This window comes from Cetorhinus maximus, chromosome 13 (genome assembly GCF_964194155.1).
Source record: "Cetorhinus maximus chromosome 13, sCetMax3.hap1.1, whole genome shotgun sequence".
Classification (NCBI taxonomy): domain Eukaryota; kingdom Metazoa; phylum Chordata; class Chondrichthyes; order Lamniformes; family Cetorhinidae; genus Cetorhinus; species Cetorhinus maximus.
Genome location: NC_135891.1, coordinates 80,392,590 through 80,411,799, shown reverse-complemented (window position 1 = coordinate 80,411,799; position 19,210 = coordinate 80,392,590). Strand labels below are relative to the sequence as shown.

Genomic DNA, 19,210 nt, shown 5'->3' with positions numbered 1-19,210 from the left:
TTGAGGCCAAATCAATGTTTCATAAAAGTTCACCAAAACCTCCTTGTTTTTGTAATCAATGCCTCTATTTATAAAGCCCAAGATCCCATATGCCTTATTAACCACTTTCTCAATCTGTCCTGCCACTTTCAACAATTTGTGCACATATACCCTCAGATCCCTCTGCTCCTCCACCCCCTTTCAAACTGTACCCTTTAGTTTATATTGCCCTTCCTACCAAAATGAATCACTTCACACTTCTTTCTCTGCATTAATTTTTTCATCTCCCATTTGTCTGCCCATTCCACCAGCCTGTCTTATGTCTTCTTGAAGTCTACCACTATCCTACTCACAGTTCACAATACTTCCAAGCTTTGGATCATCTGAAAATTTTGAAATTGTGCCCTGTACACCAAGGACAGAATCTTCTGCCTGTCGGGCGGGTTGGTCAGGAGTGGGTGCAGCGGGCGGGCGTGAAGCTGATCGCCACCCGCAATTGGGCGGGCCACATAAGGCTCACCCAGCATGACACGCGCCTGGTAGCGTCAGCGCTCCCTGTGTGGGTGGGGGGAGGAGGGAGAGTCAGGGTCTGCGCTCTTCCACACATATGCTGAAATCTCCGAGGCACGGAGCTGCCTCAGGGAGATTAAGTTCAAATTGAAAGATTAAAATTATTTAGACATGTCCTCTCATATGACAGTGTCATATCAGCTGGGACATGTTTATGAAATGTGTAAAAAATATTTATTAATTTAATGAAACCTTCATGAAAAACGCGAAGGCCGCTTGGGCTCTTTGCCTGCCCGCCAACCTTAGGGTTTGATGGGCAGCGTTGAGAATTAGGTTAAATAGTTTATTAATGGCCTTAATAGGCCTTTGACAGTTCGGCGAGCGCGCAGCCGCCTCCAGCGCACGCCCGAACGGAAGATCTGAATGACGCGCGGTGACGTCGGGACGCATGCCCGACTTCACCGCAGGTCATTTTATGCGTCGGTGTATGGGGCCCACCCCCGCATGCCGACATGAAAATTTCCCCCCCAAATCTAGGTCATTAATATAGATCAAGAAAAGCAACTGTCCTGATACTGATCCCTGGGGAAATCCACTATATACCTTCCTCTAGTCCACTGTGTTCCCTGTCACTCAGCCAACTTGGTATCCATGTTGCCACTGTCCCTTTTATTCCATGGGCACTAACTTTACTGACAAGCCTATTGTGTGGCACTTAATCAAGCCCCTTTTGGAAGTCCACATACAGCACATCAACTGCCTTACTCTCATCAACCTTCACCGATACCTCATCAAAAGACTCTGTCAAGTTAGTTAAATGAGATTTGTCCTTAACAAATCCATGTGTGTTTTCCCTAATTAATCCATATTTATCCATGTCACTGGCTTGTAACTTCTGAGCTTTGGGGCAGTGTACCTTGGGTGTGTACCTAAAGATGCGCAGGGAACCTCCCCTGGAAGTTCCCAGGTAAGGATTGCATAGCAATTTTGATTGCATTGCAAGTTCAAACTTCCTTTGGGCAATTGCCCTGCACTGGGAACCATCCGATAGCACGATTTAAATTGTGAACTTTGGATTGTTCCAACTGTCATACAGCAATAGTTACCCAGAAAAAGTTAGAAGATTAAAACCACTTCTATCTTCTAGGTAACTCGAGCACTGGCCACCCACTCAGACCACACCCCCACCCCACCCCAACCCCAACCACAACCCCCTCCCCACCTACTCTCCCCTCTTCAACCCAACCAGACCCGACCTCCACCCGCCGGCCCACCCCAACCCAACCCAACCCCCAAATCCCACTCACTCACCTTATACAGGAAGTATAGGAAGCGAGGAAAAGGTGGAGGGGTGGCTTTGTTAGTTAATGATGGTATTAACACAACAGAGAGGGATGACCTAAGTTCATGAAACCAGGATGTGCAAACAGTTTGGGTAGAGATGAGAAATGGTAAAGGCAAGAAGTCACTTATGGGAGTTGTGTACAGGCCTCCTAATAGTAACCACATGGTAGGATGGAGCATAAAGGAAGAAATAATGGGAGCTTGTCAGAAAGGCATGGCAATAAACATGGGAGATTTTAATCTACATATAGACTAGAAAAGTCAGATGGGCAAAGGTGGCCTATTTGAGGGGTTCATAAAATATTTCCAGGATAGTTTCTTAGAACAGCATGTTCTGGAGCCAACCAGAGAGCAGGCTATACTAGACCTGGTATTGTGCAATGAGGTGGAACTAATTAATGATCTCATAGTGAAGGCGCCCCTAGGTAGTAGCAACCATAATATGATTGAATTTTACATTCAGTTTGAGGGAGAGAGGAGTGGGTCCAAGACTATGTTTTTAAACTTATATAAGGACAATTATGAGGGCATGAAAGCAGAGCTGGCTAAGGTGAATTGGCAAATTAGGTTAAGGGATAGGTCAATAGAGATGCAGTGGCAAAAACATTCAAGGCGATATTTCAGAATACATAGAATAGATACATTCCAATGACTAAGAAAAAGTCCAAGAGATAGAGACACCATCCATGCTTAACTAGAAGTATCAAACTTGAAGAAAAAGTATATAATTGTGCAAGGATAGGTGGAAGGAAAAATTAGAGCACAATAGAAAGCTAACCAGAAATATAAAAACAGATAGTAAGTTTCTATAACTATTTAAAAAGAAACGAGTTTACAAAGTGGGCGTTTATACTGTCCCTCAGAATTGTTTTTTCCCAATAATTTGCCATTCACCCAGGTCAGGCTGACTGGCCTGTAATTGCTCAGTTTATCTCTTTCTCACTTTTTAAACAACGGTACAACATTAGCAGTCCTCTAGCACTATTCCTGTAGCCAGAGAAGATTGCAAATTATGATATGGGCCTCTGCTATTTCCTCCCCTGCTCCTCTTAGCAGCTTGGGATACATTTCATCTGGGCCTGGTAATTTATTCACTTTCAAAGATGCTAAAACGCCTTAAAGTTTCCTCTCTATGTTTATATTTTCCAATATTTCACACTCTTCCTCCTGAACTACAATATCTGTATCATGTTTATTTTTTGTTAAGACAGACATATTCATAGATAGCCATACTCACGCCTTCTGCTCCACACACAGGTTCCCTTTTTGGTCTCTATAATTGGCCGTACTCTTTCCTTAGTTATATTCTTCCTGTTATGTTTTTTATAAAACATATTTGGATGTTCCTTAATTTTACTTTCCAATGTTTTTTTCATGCTGTTTCATTTACTTTCCTAATTTCCTAATTTAATTTCACCTCTACATTTTCTATAGTTTAGGCTTTTTGAAGTATTGAGCTCTTGGGACACCCCACAAGGAGGGATGTGGTGGTCTAGAGTTGGAAGTCCCATGCTTTTTGTTTTTGGGAACATATTTGTTCTAAACCCTCTCTATCTCCTCATTGAATACCTCCCACTCTCTGACACCAATTTACCCGAAAGTAGCTGTTTCCAGTCCACTTTTGCCAAATCACACCCCAACTTAGTAAAATTGGCCCTTTGTCAATTTAAATTTTCTTCTTTGTCCTTTCTTATAACACTATATCTAACTGAATCATGATCATTACCACCAAAGTGCTCCCCCATTGATGCTTCTTCCACCTGCCCAGTTTTATTTCCCAAAAATAAATCCAGAACTGCCCCTTCTCTTGCTGGGTTTGCTATGAACTAGCAAAAGGAAGTTCTCCTGAATGGTTTTTAAGAATTCTGTGCTCTCTGTGCCTTTCACACCAATTTTATCCCAGTTAATATCTGGGTAGTTGGAATCCCCTCTATCACTGCCATATTGTTTTTGCACTTTTCAGTGATTTGCCTACAAATACGCTCTCCTATGTCCCTCTGCTTATTTGTGGATCTATACAATACACCCAGCATTATGGTTTCCCCTGTTTTATTCCTCAGTTCAACTCATGTGGCCTCATTTGATGAACTTTCTAGCCATAGTATCCCTCCTCACAGCTTTGATTGTTTCTTTAACCATTATTGTGACCTCTCTTTACCTCCTTCTCTATCCCATCTGAAAACCCTGTAACCAGGAATGTTGATCCGCCATTCTTGCTCTTCTTTAAGCCATGTTTCAATAATAGCTATGACATAATACTTCTAAGTGTCTATCTGTGCCCTCAGCTCATCTGTCTTATTCGCTGGACTCCTTGCATTAAAGTATATGCCACTAATCATTGAACAACTTTGCCTTTGTTTTCACTGCCCTCCTTATTCACTTTCTAATTTCTTGTCTTCCATTTCCAGCTTTGATTTTCTCTTCTGAATCTATGCTGAGGTTTTCATTCCTCTGCCAAGCTAGCTTAAACCCTCCCAAACAGCACAAGCAAAATCCCCTGCCACAATATTGATCCTAACACTCCACACACCGGGACTGAGTCAAACAACAAAGATGCACTGCACTCTGGTAAACGGGTGCAGGTTTCTTTGTTGTGATCAGAGCAAACAGTTTGCCAACTCTGCAACAGGATGGATTAGTGAACAATCAGTCAACTTGCTGCAACAAGGCGGTGGATTTATGACTCATGTGACTTAGAGGTTGGTTTTTGACAGACATCTGAAGTTTGCTGAGGCAATAATCCGACCTAGTATCCATAGAAGGTTTCTGACTTCACTTAACTCTGATTCCCAGAAGCATGCAGAATTGAGGAGTTTTGGAGAAATCAACCAATTTTCTAATGGGGCAAAAGCATTATTGATCCACTCTGCAAAGGAAAAGAGGGGGATAGATTTTAGAGTACCTAAAGGGCTAATGGATTTCCTTGTAAACTTTCAGGGATATATACTGGTTAGACTTTCCACCTTTTCCAAGCCCAGACTGGGCAGGACTTTGATAAGTGGGATTGTCCTCCCTCCCCACTCTTCAACTCCTCACTTGCATTACTCGTGTCCACAAATCCTTGCAGTTCATTCATTGAGGCATTTGTTACTTCTTCCTGCCAAAGACAAGAGGTAATAGTTCAACCCTTCAAGCAGAGTAGGCAAAACTAGTCTAACCTGCATTGTTGGTATCAGTCTGTACTCATCTGTAATCTAATGCCATATTGTACCAAATCAAGAACAAAACGTTTGCTGATTCCTTTGATTCCATGGTAAATTCTGGATGAACAAATATCTATTATGATTGGATTGTTAATTTAACTAAGAAGATAATGTGAGGACAATTAAAAAGACAAATTATCCTACCGTGGGAATATTATGCTGGCATAAGGACAGCACAATCTGGAAAAAGTTTGTGCATAATGATGGTGGGAGCCACAGGAGGACAAAGAACATTTAAAAAAAAAATAAGTCACACAAACACATCTTGGGGAAACTCAAAAGTCATCTATTAGTGCAAAAAAAATTTCATTTAACAAGTTACAGTACAGTCTTCAAAAAGTAACATACAGCTTCGATTGCTTCGCAAAACTAACCCTGAAGAGGAGTGAAAACATATTTTTATTTTTACATTTAAAAATGGGTTTGAAATCTGCTCGGTGACCATGACGAGTCTTCGATTTCGTCTGCAGTAATTCAATTACCTACCATTACACTGAACCAGCGCCCAAGCTGGCTCAGCCTAAGATGGTAAGGAACCATTAGAACTGGGAAGTACTGAATACTCTCAATCTCAGTAAAAGTGATTTTATTTAGTAGGAATTAAAAGCTTTAGGAAGGAATTAAGAAATGTAAACAAATACATTTGTTAGCCCGTAACAGAAAACATATAAAAAGATGCCAAACTACACTTTACTGCCTTCACCAAAACCGGAATTAGATCACTCCTACAGATTACAAAAGTATTGCTTGTGGGCTTATGATTAAGTAGAAATAAGGAAGTCCCAAGTTTTATCTCTCTGTCACCTCTGATCTGCTCAATCAATGCTTGATTAGCTGATATTGGCTTGGCAGGGAAGGGGGTGTAGGGGCTGGGCAGGAGTAAGCCACAATTGCCAATAGGAACTGTGGGGTTGGGGGAGAAAACAGGTTGGGCTCTCACTCTCAATATCCACTGCTAGAAAACATGCATGTATAGACCCTAATCCATGGTAAAATATTTTGCCCACACTTACTGTTATGTCCCACATGTGAAAAGTTATGACTTACTGAATTATCAGAGTGAAGGCCAATGTGTGTAGTGGAGTGGGAGAGGAGGCAGTAAAGGAAGAAAAATTGCCAAAGAGGAAAATAGGTTTAAATGGCCAAGAAACTTTATAAAACCCACAGCAAATCTGAACTGTATGTTTATTCTATCGATTTTACTGTCAAATTCAGTAGATTCATAACCTCCAAAACTACGTTGGAATTTAAACATAAAGAACTTGGAAGATTCCAATTCAATTCCAAGTCAAAGCTGTTAACTTATCTCAACCAGGACATTGGAAAGTTTAGCATTAGCACTCATGGGCTAGGAAAAGAAGGCAGCACAGGCAGGGAGCCATGCTGAAATAACTCTATGTATATATTATAAATATGTTATACATGTATGGAATAGGAATGGCAGGTGAGGACAGAAGCAGTTTGTGATTCCTTTCATGGTGCAATAGTCTTCTGACACTTGCTCTCTAGGGTTGTGTGAAAAATAGCCACAAGTGGGCAGTAGAGAGTGGTCAGTGTTTGTGTAATGCAGCCTTAAGGAGACAAGGCAAGGAAAGACAGGAAAATTGGGAGGAGAAACAGAGAAAGAACAGATAAATTAACCTGATAGAAGAATAAAGGTACTATCCAAAAGTAGCCAAAAGCTGTATGTTTACATTTCTACATAAATAGATTGATGTTTGCACTCTGCTTTATCTTTTCCTCAGTGTTCTCCAGGGTGCTTAAACCCATTAATGAAACATACGTTACCTCTCCTTGTGCCCTGCTAAACCATCCTATTGTAGACCCAAAAACTCATTTGTGACAGAAAATCCTACTCAGTTTAGACCTAGATGCCTCCAGTTAGGCACAGTCCTGTAGGATTTCTGCCATCGTTTGTCTAATTCAGTTGCCCTTACCAGCCTGTCAACTTGTACTCTTCTCTTTTTTGTCAGGAAGAAACTAGAGATTTACATTAGGTTGCCTGACTCAGACAACCAGGAATTGCACACATTTCACGGCTAATTTGACCCCCATATTCAGCAAAGAAACACATGGCAATAGGTCAACATAGCATTGCTGTGTAGTTGTAGGATACAAACTAGTGTCTGTGATTCCCTGTGTGACACAACCCCAACCACACCGTGCCTTCAAGAGGCACAACGGTGATCAGACAATTCCCACTGAGGCAGAAATGGGACTTCAAACATACTGAGAACTGTTTCTCCAGACAGAGCTATACTGAGCACAGTTTTGAATAGTGAGTTCCAATACCATGGATGGCAGGAAACTGGGACTTAATAACTATCCACAGTTTGCATGAAAATTCTAATGTCAAGTGGTTGGCATGATCCCAGTCTTAGGGCAAGCAGGGTGCAAGTGGAATCAGCAGGTCTCCAGTTGTGTTTTAAATGTTAAGGTTCTGATAATCCTGGGGAAGGTTGGAAGCATCTGCCATGTTGTGCTAAGGTCTTTTAAAGCCAACAGACAGAAGGAAAAAGTTTTATCATGTTCTGCTCACTTTTGAACTCGGTCCAGCCCCAGCAACCTTTGCTGAGCGATTCTCATGACAAATTGGCAAAGTATGAAATGAGATACTGCTGAGATGGTGAGAATGGCCGTTAGTAACATCCCAAGCCCAATTGTTCATACATAAAGGAATTTACATGTTTCATACTCATTATCACAATATACAGAAATACAGCTTTTATTTTCCATACTAAATTTGCAAAAACCTAAACAAAAATCAAAGTATTTAAATAAAAAAGAACACATTACATTTTTGGGCTATACCCAATGAATATCTCTTGAAGGTCTATGATAAAATTATTTTCTATAAAATCACTTTTTGAAAAAAACGATGAGATGCAGGTTTGGTAATTGGAGTAATCAAATTAATATAATAAATAGAGTCACAGGCTGTTCCTGTCATACAGGATATGTTTGTGGGGTACTGAGGGAAAAGGAGGAGAGGGCGATAATTTTCCTCGAGCAAATTTCAAACCTTGGATCCCACCCTGTGCTAGAACCTGAGAAAATACCCATCATCCATTACAGTACAGCATGTTATTACACAATGATAACAGTAAGGCATTACATCATTCAGCCACAGCAAGCAAATACTGTACAAGGCTTTGGTATCTACCAGACCTGGCTTCCTTTCCAGTTCTTGAGGTCCAATGGACATTGGAGAAACCCAACAGAAAGATCAAGTACTGCCTCTAAAAATCCACTAGCATGTTGAAGAGATTTTAAAAATTACATTATTTAATTTCAAATTTGAAACTTTATTGTAATATATTTCACAGGCATGACGACTGGATAAGAGGGACAGTTAAAATGTAATATAGGTAACTAGGGCAGCAGATAGCAAGGTTAGAGAGAGAAAGTGTTAATATAGATGAGAAATTAGACCTTTGAGAACAAACATTGAATATGCTCTCATGACACTCTTTTGTACTGTATCTTAACAGAAATGTTAACTCATTTAAAGTAAATGAGAATGGAAAGGAACATCAAACATGTTCAGTATTTTGTTCAATAATACCATTTACAGAGCTTATAATTTACAATTAAAGGTGCTTTCTAACAAAGTTTAGGATATCTGTTAAGTTAGTGGGCAAGAATGGGTGATTTTACATAGGCATTCTCGAACAAGGAAGACTGGCAGGCTCTTATATACCAGGACATCACCTCACCCTCTTCCCGCGCAAGTCTATTAAAAAGTAGCAATGCTGTCAGCAGAATTCTGTACTAGGGTCACAGAGGTCTATTTGCTGCAATCTTTGAACAGACACCTTTTATTTCCCTATGTATTATAATGCCTTATGTGTGAGGCATTTCAAGATGTTTATAAAAAAAATCTATAGTGCTGCCAATACAAGAGCTGGGTCAGTACTAACCATGCGACCTTGTGAATTTCCTGCCTGTTTTTTGAAATATAATTGTCTTCAAGGTTTCATTTGGCAGGTGTAATTTTTATCAGACCTAAATAGCTCTGAAGCTCATTTTACTGTTTCATGCATGAGTCACTCAAGCGCTCATTGTAGGTGATGTGGCAGTCAGTAGGTTCAAGCTAAGAGGCACCATGACACAGTGCTAGGGTTCTGCACACCTGGGTGTCCAGCTCTGCTGTGCCTGTTATGAGGTTCAAGGGAGGATTTGGAAGGTGACAAGTCCCATAGAGAAAGGACAGAAACTAACTATAAGACAAAAACAATGTTCTGCAACCAGGCCTTTTAAAAGGATCAATTGCCACATTAATGAATAAGTGACAAATAACATTGCCTTACTCGTACTGAACTATTGCAATTTAAAAAATACTTCTAATCAAAAATATATCACATTTAATTAAGAATCTCATTCCTCAGGATGATTTAAGGAAAATTATGAACTTCAAGAACTGGCAAAAAAGGTTCCCACAGATTTCCAAAGCCCTGCCTGTATTCCAAAGCGCATTATTATAAATATAATTCCCAAAACATTCCCAAGCTGCCAGTTGTGTAGAGTAAAATCCTGTAATCTTCACATGCCCCCTATTTTGCTTGTGTGTGTGTGTGTTTTATCATATATTTTAAATCTTGCCTGTTGGAATTTTTTGTTGTTGTAAAATTCAAAAGGTTGTGCAACGGTGCACTCAATTTAAAGATATGAAACTAAAATAAAACTGGAAAAAATTAAAAATGGGCAGAAAAATTCAAAGTGTACAATATATGCATAACAGTTCTCAATTTCTTTGGATTTTTTCAGTATAAAAACTAAGTATTTTGGACTATGCTGATTGATTTAGTGGTTTTATTTACAACATTAAAATTTACCAATAGCCCAAAGTGCAATTTTTATATTTTCTCTATCTCATTCCCTCCCCAGCTTAAGAATCTATGCACACATAAAGTATGGAATGTTCCCTCTGTGCTTTAACAATGAATTATACATGAGATGCCACTCCACTTCTAGGCTCCTGTGCCAATGTGCCATTTCATTTTGGAATAAAGAACGGAAACTCATGAAACACAACAGGAAATTTTCTAAATCCAATTTTAGCCTGTAGTACTGCATCATAACAGTAACAACCCTCATTTTCCCCAGAGGATAAACTTCAATGAAGAGAGGCTGGAGGAACATTAAAACAAAAGAAATGTCAGGGATGCATAACAGCATTCAGCCATCTCTCTAATACAATGACTCAATACATGATCTAACTGCACCTCAAAGATCCTCAATGTTTTCGTCACAACAATACTACCTGCCAGGCCATTTCAAACTTTTTGTCACTCAGAGTTAAGAGCTTCTTTCTGATATATCTTAAATTTACTTTTCACCAATTTCTGTGCAACTGCTGTGTGGCACAATTTTCTAGAAATAGTGATTTACTTTATCTGTACCATTGAACATTTTATACAAATCAGTGAGATATTGTTTTAGCCATTTTTGGACTGTAAAGACCAAGCTTCACTAATTATTCCACATGGTTTTACACATGGGATCGCCTCGTTGTTCAATGCTCCATGTTATTTCGTTTTCACAAATTGCACAAGCTAATTTTTCAGTAAAGTCAAGGTGGCTTAGAATAATTCATTCTAATGTTTGGAATAAAAAACATTTATGGTGACAGTAACCCTTGTGGTCTCAAAACTCTAATGTTATAGGGCATCAGTGCAATCACCCCTGGCTGGAGTGGAGAAAAAATTTTGAATGAACCAGCATGCAGCACAGGTATGGTAGGAGGCAATAATTCTGGGCTATGATAGGATTTCTTTGTGCTTGTGTTTGATTACTAGCCACATCATATAAGAGGTAAGTTGGATATCCAACTATCATTGATTAACTTGGTAAAAATAAAGATTAGATAGATGTTTAGAATTTAGAAGGAAATAGTTTGATGACTTATTATTTAATGATTAAAACAATCTCATTTTAAAAGATGAAGTTCCTCTGGTTGATGACTTCTTGCCAGTACAAAACTACATTTGTACCACCAAATTACTGATGGGAGGAATTTCATCCCTGCAATTTTCCATTAAGTGTTTTGGAGACATTAATTTAAAATATTTGGAAACATCTTACACAGTTTTAGTTTCTGCCCTTCATTCTAAAGCTTACAAAAATACTAAAATGTTCAATTTTAGTCATTATAGGTACTTATTTATCTCCCCACAATACTGTAAACTATACAGGAATGGGCAAAGGCAGGCCTTGCTGTGCAAGGAAATGTATTCAATAGTCCACCCAATACTTGAGTCATAACTGTGAACTCAATAAAAATAATTAAAATTCCTCAGCTGAAATAACAACTGCTAATGGAATTCATTAATCATCTTCCCAGAAGTTATGCCAAACAGAGCCTATAGTAGATATGGAGTGTGTTTATACAACAACTTAATTTTGAACTTGCAACGTAACTCTGAAATCAGGGCCCAACCTGACTGTGGAGATTAACAGAGACTGCCCGGAGGGGGGCAGTGTCTCTCTGCATACCATTCAACATGGCATTGTGGTCATATGCAGTGCGACATCAAACTAGCTTTAAAAATGCTCAATCTGCCGAACATTTTGAATTAACTCGACACAGCTTTTAAATGTTTAAACGGCGTGAACACCGCTTCCTGTGCTGTCTAAATATTTAAACATTAGCTGCTAAGGTGAGAGCCTTTGCGTGTTTATGTAACCAATGCAGAGTTCTCTGTTGGGGAGGGCATGGAGTGGCGGGGAGGGCATTGCCCCGCTGAAACCTGCCAGCTTCAATACAACCGCAGCAAGGGATCCAGTTAGTGTCTAGCAGAAACCCGGACACATTTCCTCACCAACACAAAGCTGCGAAATCCCTTTCCCGCTCTCAAATTTCAGGATGTTATCAAAACAGAATTTTAAAAAGCAGCCGTGTTTTATTTGGGGCTGCTAATAGCCCAGATAACTCGAACTCAAAACTTCAATCATACGTCTTCAGAAAGATAGGCTGTTTATTTGGGTCCTGACGATAAGGTTTCTGTTTTGGTAAGGAGTTTTGGGCGTTAGAGCATTTAGCATCCTATTTGAGATGGAGATCCCCATTCTGCTTTAAGACATCAGTTTACCGGTGCCGCTTCCCACAGCACCACTCATCACTCTGGCCCAAGACTGACATTTTATACTTATGTAATACCTATTGGATTAGATTCGGGGAAGTTTTGTGCCCTATTCTTGTTAACAAGGAACTAAGTTAAGACGGCCCAACTCGTTTTGTCCAGGACCGTTCAGGACTGGGTTTGAACCCAAATTAAAGTACCTGGGCCGGTGCAGAAATTGGTTTTGTGCAGGCGAGAGAAGCGACAGGGGAGGCCAAGTTTAAAAAGTCCCGATTTACGAAAAGCATTTTCCCACTTTACAATTTATAATTAATGCAAACTGTAAAACATATTTATCACCAAAACTAAGGTATAACAATCATTTTGAATGGTGAAATTCTTTTCATGATTAGTAAAATCCTCTTTACAGTTGGGGCTGTGGGTTGCTTAGAAGTAATGTCAAAATCATGTTGACCTAATGCAGACTATATTTGACTGAATGGTACAAATTTAGGATGTCAAAACATGATACATTATATATTTCGAATCGTCACCCGCCAACGGATTAGAGTCAGCGGTCCCAGTTCGGATTGGCACGATCCTGATGTGCCTCCACTGATCCTGTATTACGGTTGCTAGCTCTCTCGGATTGTTCTGGATTTTCCGGGATTTATCTACTGGGTGCTGCTGTGAGCAACCGGAGTGAAAAGGTGCCTTAATAAGAAGTGTGCATTTTTTTTCGTTAAACACATTTATTAGTCATATAAACATTGGAAGATTGATCTACCTCCCTCCTGTCCTTTAAGTCACTCCTTAAAACCTACTGCTTTTGGTCACCTCTCCTTAATATCTTTTTATGTGGCTCAGTGTTAAATTTTGTCTGGTAACTCTCCTCTTAAGGGGTTTGGGAGGTTTTTCTAGAGTAAAAGTGCTTTATGAAGGCTGTTTGACCTGGAGAAGGCAGGGGGTCATATGATGAAACCCACCAGGAATACATCTGACCAGAGTTGGCAACCCTACACTGAATGGAGCTCACTGATGGACTGAGGAGGCTTCCTGTCACTACAACTGAAGTGATCCCCATCAATTCTCAGCATGGGTCATATCAGGTAGAAACTTTAGAACAGGGAATTTTGGTCTGCTCTCAGCTCACACTGCTTCATGTTGGCTGGTCATGAAAAAACCTGAACAAACATCCCCATGTTTGCCCTGCAAGTGAATGGAATGATGAAGGGGAAGAGTAATTGACTAGAAGTTATAGTTACAAGTTATGGAATCTGGAATTAAGTAGATGGCATCACACTCAGCGATTTACTCTTGGACAACTGTATCCCATGCACTATACAGAGTGGCCACTGGAGAACTAAATCATAATATATGTTTGGGGAAAGGAAGACAGCAGGAAGATATATACTCCGCAACTAAATGTTTTGTTCATTAAAAGTTGCTTTATTCCCAGAAATTTTTACGCAAAGACTTTACATTCACAGAATTGTTAACAGCGAAACTTGTGGTATTTACCCCCTCTTAAATTGATTTTGGATATTAAACTGCGCGAGTTGGATAAAGGGAACCAAGCTTCCAATTAGTGAAAAGTAACTTTAAGACTGATATCAAGAAGCTCTTCTTCAAACACTTGGAATCCACCATCACATGGAATGGACTCTTGAGCAGTAGTGGAGACAAAAACCCTAAATTCATTTAAGAAAAAAACTAGATCCAGTAATTGGGGAAACAGGGAATTGTTGAACTGGATAGATGAATTAAGATGGAACAAATGGCCTTCATCACGGCAAGTAACTTGTGATTATAGAGCAACAGTCGTCATCAGTTATTCGTTAATTTAGATCCAACAGCATCTGAAACTGATGTTAACTTTCCTTCACCTACAAGAAACCATCCCTACCTCCAGCCCACAACAATTTAAAATTTTACTACATGGTTTCAGTAGATCAAATGTGTCAAGGAGAGCTGGATCAAAACAAGACCAAATGCAACATGATGCCAGAGCAGACAGGGAGGCAAAGAGAGCAGTTTATACTAATCCAGTGACTAGACATAACTTTGCAAGAACTGGAGATTAGGGGGCAGGGGTGCAGGAAGAAAAGATCTTTGAATATATATTATATATACACATACATACTTGATTGCCCACAGTTAAAGATATGGCACCCTACTAATCACTCTGCTCATTCAAGATGAATTGCCCAGTATTTCCATGGGGCACAGATATTGGCTAACAATATGCCTCTGAACTTGATTGAAAGAGGTTAGCTGCTCACTAAATCCAATTAATAGTCCAGCAGTTTTTCATACCAGCCCACAATTTCGAAGTTAGACTAACCAATGCTGTGTTTCATGAGAATTCCAAGTACAATGTTAGTCTAGAATTCATACAACACTTTATCACATTCATCATTGGGATACAAGAAATCAACAAATCTGCACAAATATATGATGAGCCTTTTCATTCGAACACTCTAGAAAAATCACATCCCCGCATATAGCATGCATTTTTTAAACAGCTCCCTCTATTATAGAGAAATAATATTTAAAAAGAAAATTTAAATAAAGAGAGATCACCCCCTCCCCATAACACACACCTTGTTCAAACACACTTTCATACAACTCCCAAAGATAGCATTTTAAAGAGGGTGTGTGCAAGAATGACAAAATGCTCTGAACACAAATATATATCAATGAGCTTTGACTGTTGGTATCCTGAACTTGCTGACTATTTACCAACCAGAAAGGTGTATTTCGCATCTAACAGTGCCTGTTCCTGCATGTTGAAGATTTTTTAGTGCAAAAATAAGGAATGTGGTAAAATGTTGCCTGTAGTGGTGTCTAACATACTTTCCCCTCTAAGCTCCCACACCCGCTCCTCTTCACACAGTGCTGAAATACACATCTTGCCCCACAAGTTCACTATCAAAAAGTAAAGGTCAATCCATTAAATAAAATCTTATTAAGTGAAATATATATTATTTACACACCCACACTAGGACTTGTTAGCCAAAACAATACACCCAATGTTGCTTCAGCTCTCCATATGAGACTGGACACGGTTTGAAGGGAACAAGACCAACTGGAGAGGATGTTGTGGTCACCCTACTCTGGTCAATAAATAACGTTTATGGAATAGCTGGCTATTCAGTTCAATGGTTAAGAGAGACTGGGAGCTTTGCACACTAATTATAAGCTCTAAATCTATTGTTGCATGATAAGAGTTTAGGTACAGTATACATTCCAAAAATGCCATTAGAACTCTCCTCTCCTAGACTTGCACCACTCTCTATTAAAACTCTACAGTAAATAAATGGTCAGCAGGCGCACCTTAGCGGTTTTGTTTGTCTGCTCTTTGTATTTAACTTCTCTATGGTAGTTAAGTGTCTAACGCTAACTGAAGGAATTATTATAGACATTCTTTCATCTCAGAGGCTTGAGATCTACTTTTCCTGTGAGCTCTTGTAGAGTAGCAACCAAAAAGTAGATTTAGGATTCTGACTGCGGCAGCTCTCAAGAAACCCCACAATGCATGCTCCATAGTTCCAATATAGACTCTATTAGTGATGGGTTTCATCTTCTCGCCTGGATACACTGACAAAACCAAAATACTTGGGATTTTACAAGTATACTGTATCATCAAATATTATTTACCTGAATGCAGAAGTCTATGGATGCCTGATAAACAATTAATTAGGATGAAAATTTGTCTTTTCAACAGTGCATCAGGCCTCTCGGATTTCTCAACATCTCACAAGGTTTTCAAGAGGGAATTGTAAGAAAATTAATTTACAATTCATGCCATGAATTTAAATAAAACCTTATTTTTTTAAATCATTTTTCAATCTCATTTTCTTTTCTCCCTGCCTCATATGGATTAAACTGATCAACACTGGGTGAGGGCCTTGTATGACCTAGCTCAAATTGAGCTCTCGGCTGTAAGTGCAATGAGCTTAGAGGGTTTATATAATTATTATGTTACAAAATAGAATTAGTAGTTTTCTCACCCTTTCCCTTTCTCCATATTTGACTGATTAGGGATATCACTTGTAAACATTTTTACATAGGGTCCTGATCCGCATACTGATGGAACCCTCTGTATAAAAGTGCTAGGCCTTCCAACTTTATTGCTAACTCGAAAAGGTGTAAGCCCTTCCCATACCATCTTACTCCCGAATCCTTTCAAATTCACTATTGTCACACACACTGTACATTCAGTAAACGTTCTTTTAAAAACAACTAAATTCTTAGATTTGAAACCTGTTTGTGAAACAACAAAAAGTTTCTTATTTTTTTAAAACAACAATTACTTGGAACCTGACTTTGGAAACAAAAAAACTAAATATTCTTTTAAAACCTCTAAGAAATTTGTTTTACTGTAGTCGATCTCATTACAGCTGTTCCTGTCCTGTGTTTGTACTGTATAGTCATAAGTTTGAACGTTAAAAATAAAAGCTAGTTACACCAAACTATGAATTCAAAAAAAAATCATAATTTAACGTTACTTTCTATTTGATTAAAATTAGAAGTTGACCAATGCCAATACCGGGTACCTATGGCAATATTAGGGTAAGTACCTATATTAGCCTTGGCCCCTCATACATTTATCTACGAGCATCATTTGAACTGAGGGTCAGCAAGCATCTTAGTTTGTACCAAGGATCAATATCCAGCAGTTACCAGGGCCTGAAAAGTGTAGCATAGGTCAACTTCTACTTAAGATTCTAGCAGTGATTTCCTTTGTCTAAACTGTAAAACAAGAGGTCTAGCACTGTACTACCAAGCTATTTCTGAATTAAAGTAAAAAATCCTTCTTGCCCATGTTTGTTTAAAAAGGATGAGGAACTACTAATAGAAGGTTTGTGCCCCTATTCCCTGCCCAACCCGCCCACCTCCCTGTTACCATGATTTGGTTTAGCTTTCACACAATTGGCTTTTGTTATCCTCAATCAAATCCTCGTCTACATTCAGCCTCTCGGGCTCTTCATTCTCCAAAATCTTGGAACAATCTTCTTCTGGTTGATCTTCAAAGTGCTGTTGGTTGCTGTTTTCTTCCAACTCCATGTTCAGGTTGGCAGCCTCCTCCCCGATGCCCTCTCCACAACCAGGATCATTCAACCCCTCAGACACAAGGCCGCTGGTGTCCCTCACCCGAGGCTTGCGTCCCCTCGTGGAGGGGGTGCCGTTGCAGCCCTCCTTTTTAAGGTGCCTGTGCAGGTGGTCCGAGCGGACGAAGGTCTTGAAGCAGGCATCGCACTGGTAGGGGCGGAGGCCTGTGTGGGCACGCATGTGATTCTTCAGGTCATAGTTGTGTGCAAACGCAGCTCCGCACTCAATACACAAGTAGGGCTTTTCTCCCGTATGCTTCCTCATATGAACTTTTAACTTGTCCTGTCTAAACAGCAGAAGAAAAAGAAATAGGTTAGAAAATAGAAGATTCTCCTGATTCAAACCTCAAATTGAGCAAATCTCTAGAACATTTACTCAACCATCCTCAACATCCTCTTTATCTTCGAATCTCCAAATGTTTTAAACCAAAGACTTGCTTGGCCCAGTGATTACTCTACTCAATGCTCTTGGACTGTAGGTGTCAGCTCTTCCTCTCGGTTTTTATATTAAAAAGAAACCCTCCCATGTTCAACCCATTTCCACATTCCCTGCACCAGAAACTGTTTGTTCAACAAAACATATGGTTGCAAACTCTGGCTGGACATATTCCGTGAGACGTCAGTGGAAGTGATGTCACGTAAAGCCAGCTGCGTGATGCAAGTGGGTTCTAAGAGAGCACAAAAGAGGAAAATACACCTACTTTAATTAGGCAAATTGGATGAATTTTCAGCAAGGGTGAATAATGATTAAAACTTAGAGTTTTAAAAAAATGCTTTATTCATTCTCAAGGGGCTCAATGTAAGATCCGATGCCATGGTTTCAAACAGGGATATTAAAAGCTGCTAAAACCGAGGAGAAAATATGTTTTATCTCTTTTCTCTATTCGTGTTTTTAGTGAAAAGATCTGAGGTGAAGTGATCCGAAACCCGTACTCGTGCACATTGCACTCGGATTAATGCTTGCTGCTTGCGCCCGATTCCTTAATGAAATTCAAACCCTACCAATCCCATCACAGCTGATTAAAATCCCAGCCAATCTGAGTCCTACTGATCATTTTTTCAGTCTAAGGTTTGAATTTGATTGGGTGGTGCTGCATCCAATGTGATGTCACTGTGTGGCAATGCCTCATGATGGGAGTATAGTTTCATCCCCTACATGGTGGTTCCTGATGATGAATTATCACACTGGTTGGTTTAAAATATTGTTTCAAAATCTCCAGGATTGCTTTCTTTGGTCACTGGGAGATTGATGCCGATTTCAGTAGACTCCTGTCCATTTGGGGAGGATTTGCAACCCTCTGAGCACTTCATAGTAAGTGTCTACATTTTTACCTAACAAGATAACTACCCAATTTTCCATTAATTTTTTATTTGAAAATAGGGTTAATCAGAAGCATTAAAGTATGATGCGGCATTAATACAGGGGTTATTATTGAGCTCAATTCTGGGCACCACACCTTAGGAAGGAGAGCATTAGATAACGTGCAGAAAAGATTTTATGATAAAGGTTCCAGGAACGATAGACTTAAGTTACATGGATAGATTGGAGAAGCTGAGATTGTTCTCCTTAGAGACGGGAAGGTTGTGAGAAGAGAGGTGTTCAAAATTATTAGAGCAGCAGAGAGAAACCTTTCCCACTAACAGAAGGGTCAAGAAGCAGAGAACACTGATTTAAAGTGATTGGCAAAGAGCCAAAGATGATACAAGGAAAAACTTTTTTTAAAAAAACACAGCGAGTGGTTAGGATTGGTGATGCACCACCTGAAAGGGTCATGGAGGCTGATTCCATCACGACTTTCACAAGGAAACTGGATAAGCACTTTGAAGGGAAACGTTTTCCAGGGCTATGGGGTAATGGCCAGGGAGTGGGGCTGGCTACACTGATCTTGCAGAGAGCTGGCATGGACTTGACAGACCAAATGGCCTCCTCCTGCCCTGCAACCATGATTACATATCAGAAATTCCAGGAAACAATGCCCTTTTAAGAATGGAATTCAGG

General features: G+C 39.6%; 1 protein-coding gene across 5 annotated transcripts in view; it reads right to left on the bottom strand.

Moving 5' to 3' along the window:
* Nucleotides 1-5,301: 5,301 nt before the first annotated feature.
* Nucleotides 5,302-19,210, bottom strand: part of LOC144688748 (zinc finger and BTB domain-containing protein 7A-like) — a 185,703-nt gene continuing 171,794 nt past the window's right edge. For all 5 annotated transcript variants that reach the window (XM_078555660.1, XM_078555661.1, XM_078555662.1 and 2 more), the window contains 2 exons: nucleotides 11,858-17,498; nucleotides 5,302-10,166 (listed from right to left, as the gene is read on the bottom strand). In XM_078555660.1, coding sequence (XP_078411786.1) covers nucleotides 17,018-17,498 — 481 coding nt within the window. In that variant the 3' untranslated portion in view covers nucleotides 5,302-10,166; nucleotides 11,858-17,017. The remainder of the gene's footprint in view (nucleotides 10,167-11,857; nucleotides 17,499-19,210) is intronic.